The 12,549-nt window shown below is 44.1% G+C and overlaps 1 protein-coding gene across 2 annotated transcripts in view; it reads right to left on the reverse strand.

Moving 5' to 3' along the window:
* Positions 1–12,549, reverse strand: part of DSCAM (DS cell adhesion molecule) — a 443,286-nt gene that overhangs the window by 22,951 nt on the left and 407,786 nt on the right. For both annotated transcript variants that reach the window (XM_068179584.1, XM_068179590.1), the window contains exons 29-31: positions 8,477–8,592; positions 6,001–6,150; positions 2,082–2,279 (exon numbers count right to left, since the gene is read on the reverse strand). In XM_068179584.1, coding sequence (XP_068035685.1) covers positions 2,082–2,279; positions 6,001–6,150; positions 8,477–8,592 — 464 coding nt within the window. The remainder of the gene's footprint in view (positions 1–2,081; positions 2,280–6,000; positions 6,151–8,476; positions 8,593–12,549) is intronic.

The raw sequence follows: 12,549 nt of genomic DNA on the forward strand, positions 1-12,549 counted from the left end.
TTCCCACTGAGAATGAACATATTACATGAACAGGAAAATAAAATACTAACCTGAAGGTTATTCAACTCCTAAAATCATTCCAAATATGACTCAAGGATATTCTTGCTGACTAATACTGTCCATTCCTAGTCCAATTCTCCTACTTTTACTTTTTGGTTCAGGAAGCTACAGGAAAATTTACAACCTTGTCTTTCAAAGGAAGGATGTGTTTCAAAGGATGTGTGTGGAATGAGGAACCAGAGGCACAATATTTGTTGTCATTATCTCTACAAGCATTTTTGGCACCCCTCATAAATAACCTACATAAAAACCACCCTGGCAAGGGAACGACAATGACACCTGAGCTCCAAACAAGGCACACCCAGGAACAGAACAGGTGGCACAGGCTGCCCACACAGGAGGTGGAGTTCCCACCCTTGGGGACATGCAGAAGTCACCTGGGGATGTTCCTGAGCAGCCAGCCCTTGCTGACCCTGCTTTCAGCAGAGGGGCTGGACTGACCAGTGCCCTGATGTCCCTCTGGACCTCAACCTCTGATCCTGTGACTTGGGAGGATCCTGTCAGCAATGGGATGGCAGCAGCTGTTGGGATCCTGTCAGCAATGGGATATCAGGAGCTGCTGGGATCCTGTCAGCAATGGGATATCAGCAGCTGCTGGGATGCTGTCAGAAATGGGATATCAGCAGCTGTTGGGATCCTGTCAGAAATGGGATATAAGAAGCTGCTGGGATCCTGTCAGCAATGGGATATCAGCAGCTGCTGGGATGCTGTCAGAAATGGGATATCAGCAGCTGTTGGGATCCTGTCAGAAATGGGATATAAGAAGCAGCTGGGATCCTGTCAGCAATGGGATATCAGGAGCTGCTGGGATCCTGTCAGCAATGGGATATAAGAAGCAGCTGGGATCCTGTCAGCAATGGGATATCAGCAGCTGCTGGGATCCTGTCAGCAATGGGATATCAGCAGCTGTTGGGATCCTGTCAGAAATGGGATATCAGCAGCTGTTGGGATCCTGTCAGCAATGGGATTTCAGGAGCTGCTGGGATCCTGTCAGCAAAGGGATCCTGTCAGCAATGGGATGGCAGCAGCTGTTGGGATCCTGTCAGCAATGGGATATCAGGAACTGCTGGGATAATGTCAGCAATGGGATGGATGGCAGCAGCTGCTGGGATCCTGTCAGCAGTGGGATATCAGGAGCTGCTGGGATCCTGTCAGCAGTGGGATATCAGGAGCTGCTGGGATCCTGTCAGCAATGGGATATCAGCAGTTGTTGGGATCCTGTCAGAAATGGGATATCAGCAGCTGTTGGGATCCTGTCAGCAATGGGATATCAGGAGCTGCTGGGATCCTGTCAGCAATGGGATATCAGCAGTTGTTGGGATCCTGTCAGAAATGGGATAGCAGCAGCTGCTGGGATCCTGTCAGCAAAGGGATCCTGTCAGCAATGGGATGGCAGCAGCTGTTGGGATCCTGTCAGCAGTGGGATATCAGGAGCTGCTGGGATCCTGTCAGCAATGGAATTTCAGGAGCAGCTGGGATCCTGTCAGCAATGGGATATCAGGAGCTGCTGGGATCCTGTCAGCAATGGAATTTCAGGAGCTGCTGGGATGCTGTCAGAAATGGGATAGCAGCAGCTGCTGGGATCCTGTCAGCAGTGGGATGTCAGGAGCTGCTGGGATCCTGTCAGCAGTGGGATGTCAGGAGCTGCTGGGATCCTGTCAGCAGTGGGATATCAGGAGCTGCTGGGATCCTGTCAGCAATGGGATTTCAGGAGCTGCTGGGATCCTGTCAGCAATGGGATGGATGGCAGGAGCTGCTGGGATCCTGTCAGCAGTGGGATGGATGGCAGGAGCTGCTGGGATCCTGTCAGCAATGGGATGGATGGCAGCAGCTGCTGGGATCCTGTCAGCAATGGGATGGATGGCAGCAGCTGTTGGGATCCTGTCAGCAGTGGGATATCAGGAGCTGCTGGGATCCTGTCAGCAATGGGATGGATGGCAGCAGCTGCTGGGATCCTGTCAGCTAAGGGAGGCCAGCAGCTGCTGCCATCCCGGAGTCCCTGCAGGGAGCCCTGTCCGTACCTGTGTCCTGCGAGGGGCTGACGCTGTAGCTGTCACTTTCCTTGTCCACTGATCCTGCTGGCCTGGGCGTGGGGAGCCTCCAGTCTGTGGTGAGGGTGTGGGCTGATATGGTGGGGTGGGGTCTGTTGAGGGTCCACTGGCTGGCGTAGCGGTTGCGTGCGGTGGGTCCGGTTTTGGCGCTCCTCCTCGTGGTGGGATCTGTGAGGGATGGCAGACAGGGGTTGGGAAGGAAACCAGCCCTGTCAGAATCACAGAGTCCTAGAATGTCCTGAGCTGGAAGGGACGCACAGGGATCATCCAGTCCAAGCCCTGGCCCTGACCAGACCCCCCAGCAATCCCACCCTGGGCATCCCTGGAACAGTGTCCAAACACTCCTGGAGCTCTGGCATGGGGGCCATGAATGGCGTGACCATTCATCCAACCACCTCTGGGTGAAGAACCTTTACCTAAAATCCAACCCAATCCTTCCCTGACACAGCTCCAAACATTTCCACATGTCCTGTCCCTGGTCAGCAGAGAGATCAGTGCCTGGCCCTTCACCTCCCCCTTCCAGAGGGGGATGGCCACTGAAATCATCTTTGTTTAAAAACCCAAACTCAAGACATTCTTTTTGGGGAAAAAAATGAACAGTGTTAATGCTGATCATTACCAAACTGCTGATGCTTTTCTAGAACTACTCTCTTTCTAATGAAACTACATTTTATCAAGGGCAGAACTGAAGAGCTGAAGACCCCATCATTCTTCCATTGACACATTCATTATCCCTTTACTCCAAGACAAGCAGTTCTCCAGCACCAAAACCACTCTGAGAACTGAAAGAGCACAAGGCAAGTAGATCTGGTCAGGGATTTCACACCACACCTCAAGTGAAGTTCAAGGTAAATTATCAACATAGATGTGCCCACAGAAACAGCCTGCACCAGGTACCTGCTGTCAGTTTTGAAATAGATGTGCTCAGAAATGTGGGGCTGTAATTCCCTCTTCTGGACATACTGTCACTTAATTACAGTATTGATCAGCTGCAGATTTCCTGTTTTAACAAGTGGCCTAGACATAAAACATAAGCTGTAATAGTGCCATCAGAGTTTCAGGGGGAACAGGTTCATAAAGATTTGACTGCTTTGGAACAATTAGTAAATTAATAAAATTTCTCAAACTTTAAAAAAATCATCTGCTACTGGTTTAAGGTCATCAATGTTGTACTTTTGAAATTAACTTAGAGATAATATAGTGACTGAGATTGTAAAAGCAAACTATGTGCCAAAATTGACCTCCTTGAACTTATTAATAAAGAGTTCTGCCCTAAAAGTGAGTCTTACAAAGCAAGGGCAAGAGAAAAAATCATTATGTGGCAAACAGAGAGTGACTACATCAGCACTGAAGGATTTCTCTTCAAAGCTTCTGAAAGGATATCACTAACAATAGAAAGGGTATTCGAAATGAAAAATTCAAATCTATTCAAAATGTTCTTTGACATTCTAATGATGAAGTTGTCAGTCTTTGAGGTAAGAGATTTTAGCAGAAGAAATTGAAAGAAAAAGCAATACCCAGATAATGACTCTGAACACTGCTTCTGCCTAAGCATTCCCAGTGAGAATTTGTATTCTGCCGCTTCAAAGAAACAAGGCATTTATTTACAAATAATGGTCTGATCCTTCTCCTTTTTTTTCCCCTACAGCAGTGGAAAAATTGGAACCCGGTGCCACTGATAATTGATCCTCCTGGTAGTGCAGCACAGAGCTGCCTCACATGGACAACATGCAAATCCGTGCTCGGTGTGGTACAAACCAACACTTGGGAATGTGGCGCGTGGCTGTGGTGTGGCCAGGAGTGAGCTTCATTCAAGAGACAATGTGGAGAACAGAAAGAGAGTGCTGGTGGGAGCAGCTCCTGGCACAGTGCCGGGGCTGCCTGCTCTGGACAAGAGAAGGTTTGGGGGAATGCCATCAATGTACAGAAATACCTGAGGGACAAGAGGACAAGAGCCAAGTTTCTGTCAGTGGTGCCCAGTGAGAAAACATGGGGCAATGGCCACAAGGAGAAACTTGGGAGCTTCGTCCTGAATATCAGGAAACACTTTAAGGTGAGGGAGACTGAGCCCCGGCACAGGCTGCCCACACAGGAGGTGGAGTTCCCACCCTTGGGGACATGCAGAAGTCATCTGGGGATGTTCCTGAGCAGCCAGCCCTTGCTGACCCTGCTTTCAAGGAGGGGCTGGACTGACCAGTGCCCTGATGTCCCTCTGGACCTCAACCTCTGATCCTGTGACTTGGGAGGATCCTGTCAGCAATGGGAATGAGCTGGGAGAGCCTCTGCCAGCCCACAGGAACTCAGTCCTTGTCCTGATGAGCAGGAGCTCAGCTCCAGCTGTGCTGTGCCTCTGTGAGGGGCACAGCAACTCCAGAGCTGGCAGTGGGATGGAAACACAGCTGGTGCCCTGGTTATGCCAGCTCTGCCATCAAACACAACGGGAGAGAGCTGAGGTCAGCAAGGCAAAGGTTCACAGAACAACTCTTCCATAAAAAAATAAATAAGGACAAGAGAAGAACTTCAAATATGCTGTAAAGGAATATTTGTCACTCAGTGAATGTGAGTGGGCTCAGATAGGAGGGTCCATAACCTCTGAGCCACCCAGATGGGCTCTGCTCTCTTCTTCACAGCACAAGTGGTGGCTCTAGACAAAATCCCATCACCCAGCCTGCTGCAAAACTGGATTAGTGTCTTAAATCCAGAGAACATTAGCTGGAAGTCTTTGATCCAGCCCTGTGCACTGCTGCAATCAGATCCGTACTGCTTAATAAAAGTGCTGCTGGATTTTTATTTCCAAGCAGGGCTGGACACTGATCATATTCTTACACATGAGTTAAATCCACACTTAATTTGAAGGAATTCTCTCCCTGGCTGCAGAGGAATCAAGCACAGAACTGCACACAGAGAGGCATTAGAAAGGAAAGTGCTATAAATTCTGTGGTATGACACAGGTGTGAGGTTTTGGGGTGATGCCTCTTTCCTTATTAGAAAATCTAGTCCTCGAGGAATGACCTGAATAAAAGATGAAAGAGCTAGAAAGGCACCAAGGCCAGGACTAGAACACCTCTTATTTAAAAGATTGTGGTGGAAATGGATTTTTCGAATTATCTTCATTCTAGCAACTGAGCATTCAGCATTTATGTTCATATGCATTTATATTCATTTATGTTCAAACTCAGCAAGGGAATTCTGAAACAATCAGGGGACAGAAATAATCTAAGAGATTTCAGAAATTGCACACTGCAGCGAACTACATTTTGGTAAAATTTCTAACTCATAACTAATCATTCAACCTAGTATTTTTTTTATCCATTTACATAGATATGGAATATATTCATGAGATGAATGAGAAGAATGGATTGCATCAGTATATTAATTTATGATAGTATTTTAATCATTATAAGAACAACTTGGCATGAATATATCTGAGAAAAGTAATTTACCATAATAACTAAAGCCAGAAATACAACTTTTTCAGAAAAAGTAATAATGAGAATTGCTTTTTTTTTGCCTGATGGAGAGGTAGGAGGAAAGTTGCTTTTGAAATACAATAAAGATTGATCACAGAGGGAAAAAAAAGTGTTTTACACACTAAAAGCCATTAAGGTAATTTACCCAATAAATTCTGGAAATTAAAATCTAGCATGCATTTGGTTTAATGAAGGCCAGGTATGAATTATTTCAAATTACACTTCCATTTCAGATGCATATGCAATTTTCCCCATACAGAATCACTGAGTGCAATAGTTTAAGCAATGTCCTCTGCTGACCTAAACAGATTTCTCTCCACTCTCAGACAGAAGGATGAGGATGCAAACGCAGGAGCAGAGTATTTATTTCGTTACAGCTTTCTCCCCTCTAAAAAAAACCTGTTTGCTGATGTGCTTACTTGTTCCTGGCCGGGCATCAGAGACATCCACCAGTGGCCCTGTGGCTTGTGACACCGACTGGTAATGGACCGTGTGGGTGACAGTCAGGGACTTCTGCTTGGACGTCTCTCCAAAGTCAGCATCAGTGAGCAGAACCGTGGATCTGTCGTCTGTAAGTGGGAAAGTAACCAGATAATGAGCACAGAGGGTTGGCTTTGCCTTCGTTAGAGCTTTGCAGTGAGCCCCAGGAGTCCACAGCCCAGTGACACGGCAGGCAGAGCAGCTCCCTGCTCTCTGCAGGGCCCAGGTGGCTTTGAAGGGAAGTTTAAACCTCTGGGTTTAAACTCAAACCCCATATAAAACTAAAGAATAACTTTCATTTTTCCTGGTGATTTCACCTTAGAGACGTGCAGCTGGGGCAGACTGTTAAACATGCTCACAAAGAGCTGATTTGTGTGTTGTCATTTGTGGCCCCAGTTCCTTCATTCCCATCCTTTGAACACTGCCCTCTTCCCCTCCACTTTCAGAGAGCTCAGATGAGCTTTTCAACAACATATTCCATTGATTTCTCTTTATTAGCATGATTAGCAATGTCCTCAGTGAAACCACCCCCATCTTCCCAAAAGGAGGTCGTTAGGGGGTGTTGCTAACCAACCCTCTCTCCCCTTTTTTGCAGAGACAGAATATTGCAGAAGGGATGACCCTGACCCAGGACTGTTTTTTTCTGCAGCTTCAGATAAAGGTGTGAGGTTAAGCCTGACCTTGGGAAGGAAGAAAAAGGTGAGCACTAACCTTTCCTGCTGTGTGGTTCTGCTTCTATTTCTTCCCTGTGGGGTAGGATATATTCTCCAAATTTCTACACAGACATTGATCATTGCAGTGCTATACAGCACTTGCTTCCTTTTAAATTTTTTTCCAGTTGTGATTTCTATATCATGTTTTTTTTTGCTCCAAGAAGGAATCTGGCCCACTTGATCATGGATGGTTTAATAGCAATAAATCTTTCACTGCTTTGTGCTTGCAGAACAACAATTTGGTGTGCTATCAGACTTTCTTTTGCATTCTTTACAGTCTTTTTATCCATTCAGAATTGCAAGAAAAGCCTCAAGGATTTCCTGCTGTGCTGTGCGATACAGTTTTGTAATGTGTTCTAAGGAACTGGCAGCAGCAAGGCTTCTGGGCATTTACTAGTCAGCAGAGGTTGATCCACTTCTTTTAAGCATTCCTGGTTTTTGTTTTGGATTTTTTTTTTTTTTAATTTGACAAGACACCATTAGGGGGAACAGTTCTGCACAATAACAGAACACACATTTTTTACCCAAAGAAGGCTATAAATAGAATAACATTAGGAATCAAATCACTCTGGCAAAAGATGAGCTCTTATTCAGGTTGGGAATAAAGCCTCTTGGCAGCAAACTCTGTCAAACCCTGCCAAAATCCCTGCTTATTCTGGGTGGAAAGCTACCTCTTAGCAAGGCCCTGATCACATTGCTGCAGTTCAGGCCCTAAGAGTATTTTCACTGGAAGCCCCCACTGCTCAGCAGCTGCCACTCAGAAGTTAAAGCTGTCTTTAGGATGAAGCCTGGCACAAAGGGCAGACTTTGGGGAGCTCAAAGAATGATTTTAGAAAGTCTGCAAGTCTCCTTTTCAAACCTGGAATGGGCATGAACAGGAGGTGCAGAGATGCTGCTCACAGCTTGCTGGCTTTCCTCTCTGACCACACCATCCCTGGATGCTGTTGCATTGTCAGCTTCTTTTATACAGATTTTTATCCAAAAAATGTAAAGTCAGAAGCCTAACAAGGTCAGTCAGGAGTGTCTTGCCACAGTGTGTGCTCTTACAGTCATGACATCAGGCTGCATTTCTATTCTGTTTCCAGATATTTTTAAATTATTTGGGAAAAAAATTCCCAACACCAAACAATTTTATTTCTTGTGACACTTCAGTTAAGTACCAGTCCCATGAGAAATCCTGCTCTCTGTAGCGTCAAACAGTTTAGATTTGAACTTTGCGTGGATACACAGAAGCTGAAAATTGATCAAAATGTTGAAATATCATGTGCTATGAACAGGTGGATACAATATGCAACATGTAAGTTTTAAAAGTTAGCTGTAGCAAATCTTCAGGTACTGAGAGTTCAGTTTCAGAATTTCATTTTCCCTTTAAGTAATGTCAGTGATCCAACTGCCTAGTCAGAGCCAAATGAGAAATCAGAATGAAAATCATAAAACTGCCAGTCCTCAATTACATTTTCTTCAGGAAACTCTTTCCAACACTTTCATTTTCCTAATGTCCTGCATTATTTTAGATCCTATACTGAGATTACTTTTAGTGGGAAATTACTCAAAGGGGAGGGAAAATAAACCCCAGTTCGGTTTTCAAATTACTTTGTAGCTCTTTTCCCTTGATGTGTGCAGCAGGGAAAAGGTGTGGAGTAAAGGAATTCCACCAAAAAGAACCTGTTAACATTAACCAGGGGAAAAAAGCTCAATTTACCAATGGTCTCCATGGTGTCCCTCTCCTCTATCAGCAGCTGTGCTCTGGGAATGTCTATGTGCATCCTCAGTGTTTGCTGCTGCTTATTAAGTGTGTCTGATGTCCTGGTGTTCTTGCTGAAAACAAAAGAGAAGTGAAGATGTTAACATTCAGCCCAAATGGAAAGATATTTGCAAACTTCCTAATTTTCAATCTGTCCAGTTCAAAAAAAAACAATGTGACCATAATCAGCAGAAAACCACTCATACATTTGATTTGCCCTCTTCAGAACAAGTGCATGGTATTAATTTATTGCACATGCCAAAGCATTGGATGAATGCACAGTGTGGAGGGATGTGGTCTGTCCTCCATCAGCAGGAACCTGAGAATTTCACACAGTTTTCTTCAAGTGTTGTCATAATGAAATGAATAAAAACACTTTGGAAGAGGGACCTTTTCTTTCACTCCTCATGAATCTGAGTAAAGCAACACACAGCTGATCAAACCGGTTGGCAGGAAAATGATGTCTTGAGTAAATGCTAATTGTTTTTTTATCTTTTCATTATTTTTAATTAGCTAAGTTTCAAATATCACTTTGACTGATAAATGAAAAACAAATTAATAACTAAGCATAATATTCATAGATTGCATAAAATAAATAAGGGCTTTAGCCTCATTGATGTTCCAAGACAAAAATTGCAAATCTTGTTTACATCTGTGGATTATGTCTAATTGATTGATGCAATAATCTAAAAAAGAACATAAACCAATTATTTTATCATCATGCAAATTGAAACTATTTCATTTTGAAGTTTGTGTACCAGAAAATGACTTCTTAAATGAGCTGTCTACCAAAAGCAAATGAAAATGGATGGTAAAACCAAGTGCCACAGTCATTTCTTGCACAGAACTCACACCAAGAAACCTTCAGATTGCACTAAACAGAAACATTTTGCCCTTTTAGATGTAATTACTCTCTGGATGAAATGAAATATTTGCAAATACTTCATGCAGGGAGGCTGTGGAGAGTTGAGACAAATCAGCCAGCAGTGTGATCCAGGTGCTCAGGCTTCAAAGAGCTGTAAGATCCAAGTGGAGGTTCATTTTCTAGTGTAAAATATCTGCAGATCACTCAGTTTAATTCTGCTTTGGCAGTGAATTATTGTGGTTAATGGAATCAGCAGAGGACTCTCAAAGGGATAAGCTCAGCTCTTCTGTGAGCACGGGAGATTAATCCATGTGTGGTGAGCCCACATCTCTGGGAAATTTGTGGTAACTTCCTGGTGTGTCTACACGTCAGTAACTTCAGGTTTGGAGGTTCTCCTGGAGTCCTTTTTTGGAGGAATTTTCTAGCCCTGTGGTCAGTGGTTCTGCTCCAAATCCAAGGGTGAGATCCACAAGGCACCTGGGAGCACCTCTCTGATTTTCAGCTCTTGGCTTTCCCTGCTGTTGTGGTCCCCAGCATTAGCACCATTTATGCATCCCAAATCTAATGTCTCTCTCTTCTCCTGGATGATTAGATGGTGCTGTTCCCATAACATACACATGGATAGTTGAAATGCATTCAAACAGGCCACACCTGGTGCCTCATCCAGTCATCATGGAAGCAAAATATCAGGAGAGCCTCCCAAGGGCTTCCAGACTTTTCTCCATATATAATCAGGGGAGAATGGTCATCACAGGGTCTTACTAAACACATAAATTTTCAAAGACATGTCAAATGCAGATAAATTCCCCACTGGTGTTCTCTAAGTCTCTGCGTGGAGTGGATGCCACTCAGGTTGCTGAAATGTTAAGAGAATCAGACAGTAATCTTTTATCTGCATGCCAAATATGCTTGGATACAGGCCCGTGGAACGTTGGACTGCTCTAGACTTGCCCAAAGTTGTAAAGCAAATGTAGAGCACCTGTTCCAGTGCGTCACTGCCCTCTGAGTAAAGAATTTTTTCCTAATATTTAATCTAAACCTGTCCTCTTTTAGTTTAAAGAAGAAAACTGATTGTTTTTATGTCCAATTTCAATAATCCAATAGTTGCAGGATACACAGAGTCTGTGCAGTACATGACTGAGTCTGGGAAATGCATCACTGCACCCCTCTGCACTCACTGGGGATGCAGGAGACAAAGGGATGGGATCAGACTCCTGCTCAGAGAATGCAGATCCCAGAATCCCAGAGCTGGAGCTCTTCAGCAGGATGAATGCTCTGTATTTCCATTATTAGAAAGTATTCAACCAACACAGGAAGCATTGTTTGGATCACGGGGAGCAGGAGCAGAATTTTCCCCAGATTTGCAGTCTCACCTGACAAGAGAGAATTCCCAATCCCAACCTTGGCTCCAGGGATAGTTTCATGCAAAATATGTGGGAGGTTTTTCAAGCCAGAACTGGAACCCTGGCCTCTCCATATTCAGGAATGTTGCCTGCTATTCTTGAGAGTTATTCCTTGGTTTGTGGGCTGTGTCTCCTCCTCCTTGCTGAGCTAATTAATTCCCCTGCATGCAGCAGTGACATGGGGTGTCCAAACACAGCACAGGCAGTTGGCAGAAGCAAGGGGGTTGTTGCTGATTAGGATGATCTCTCATTCTGGCTCAGGGAATTTTGAATTCTTTTTTGCAGACCACAACAGCTCAGCTTTCAAGTTATAAAATCCTAGAGTGCCAACAGCAATGAAGAGCCTCTAGGGCTTGGAAATAGGGCAAAGAAGGTTTCAGTTTTGAAGCTTGGTTAGAAGTATTTCCTAAACTAAATTCAGGTAAACATATTTTAATGGTCTAGTGGATGAGGAGTCCAATGATTAATTCTTTAAAGGGATGAAATATATCTAGCTTTTTTTTTTTTAATATTTACAGATATAAAATTCCCAAGCATAAGCAAGTGCTTTTCTTTACTTATCAGTAAGGATCTGTGTATAATAGAATCAATTCCCCTTGGTTCAAAGAATTTCTGAGCTCCAAATCATTAGGCACTGGGAGCTTGTCAGAAGGCTGGGTCACAGAATCGTGTCTTGGGTTGGAAAAGACATTAAAGATTACCTCATTCCAACCCCATGCAGGGACACCTTCCACTATCCCAGGTTGCTCCAAGCCCTGTCCAGCCTGGCCTTGGACACTTCCAGGCATGAAGAAGCCACAACTTCTCTGCACAACATGTTCTAGTGCCTGGTTGCCCTCTGAGTAAAGAATTTCTTCCTAATATTTAATTAAACCTGCCCCCTTTCAGTTTAAAACCCTTGCCCCTTTTCCTGTCACTGTCTGCCCATATTAAAAGTCCCTCTCCTTTTCCTAAGATCCTTCCAGGAACTGAAAGTGCCTCAATGGGATCTCCCCAAAGATTTCTCCATTCTGAAGAATCCCTCAGTATTCTCAGTACTTTGCTGTATTCTTTTACTCTGCTAAAGCTCCTGCTTTTGTCACTATTTAAAACAGGTATTTGGGCAGGTGGTCCTTTGGTCTGAGTACAGCTTTTATGTTGAGTCTGTGGATAAAAATGGCTTTTCCAGAGCAAGCACATTGTATGGGGCATTCTGAAAAAGTCCACAGTTTGTTGTAAAAACATATGGGAAACTAAATCAGAATATTTGGGGATGAAAGATTTTTCACCTTGTGTTCCAAATTTGAAAATTCAGTGAATTGCTAAACTGATTCACACTGAACTGTTACAAAGAGCGTGGCTGGACTGATGCTTTCACCCAAAAGAAACATTAAAAAGCTGTGCTTATCCAACAGCAGGGATTTTTATTTGTGTGTGAAAGGTATCAACAATGAGTTGTGCAGCTTCCATTAAACTGCTGACTTATCCTGCTCCACAGACATTTGCCTTACACAGCCAAAGCCAGTGACTCTCAAAGCAAAGACTAAAGCTCCATTTTTAATCCGATTTACACACACTCAAAAATCTCCTCAAAGGGAAAGATACACAGAGCTGTCTCCAGGCCTCACCCTTCCTACCAAGCAGGTAATCATCTCTTCTGCCCTCTCTCCAAATACCCCCTTTCTTGATATTTTTATCATAGCAGATTTTGGTGAAATTGTAAACATAAAATATATCAGGGGCTTTATCATATGAGACTGTTGTTTTGGAGAGGGCTTATTATC

Source organism: Anomalospiza imberbis, chromosome 2 (assembly GCF_031753505.1).
Source record: "Anomalospiza imberbis isolate Cuckoo-Finch-1a 21T00152 chromosome 2, ASM3175350v1, whole genome shotgun sequence".
NCBI lineage: Eukaryota > Metazoa > Chordata > Aves > Passeriformes > Viduidae > Anomalospiza > Anomalospiza imberbis.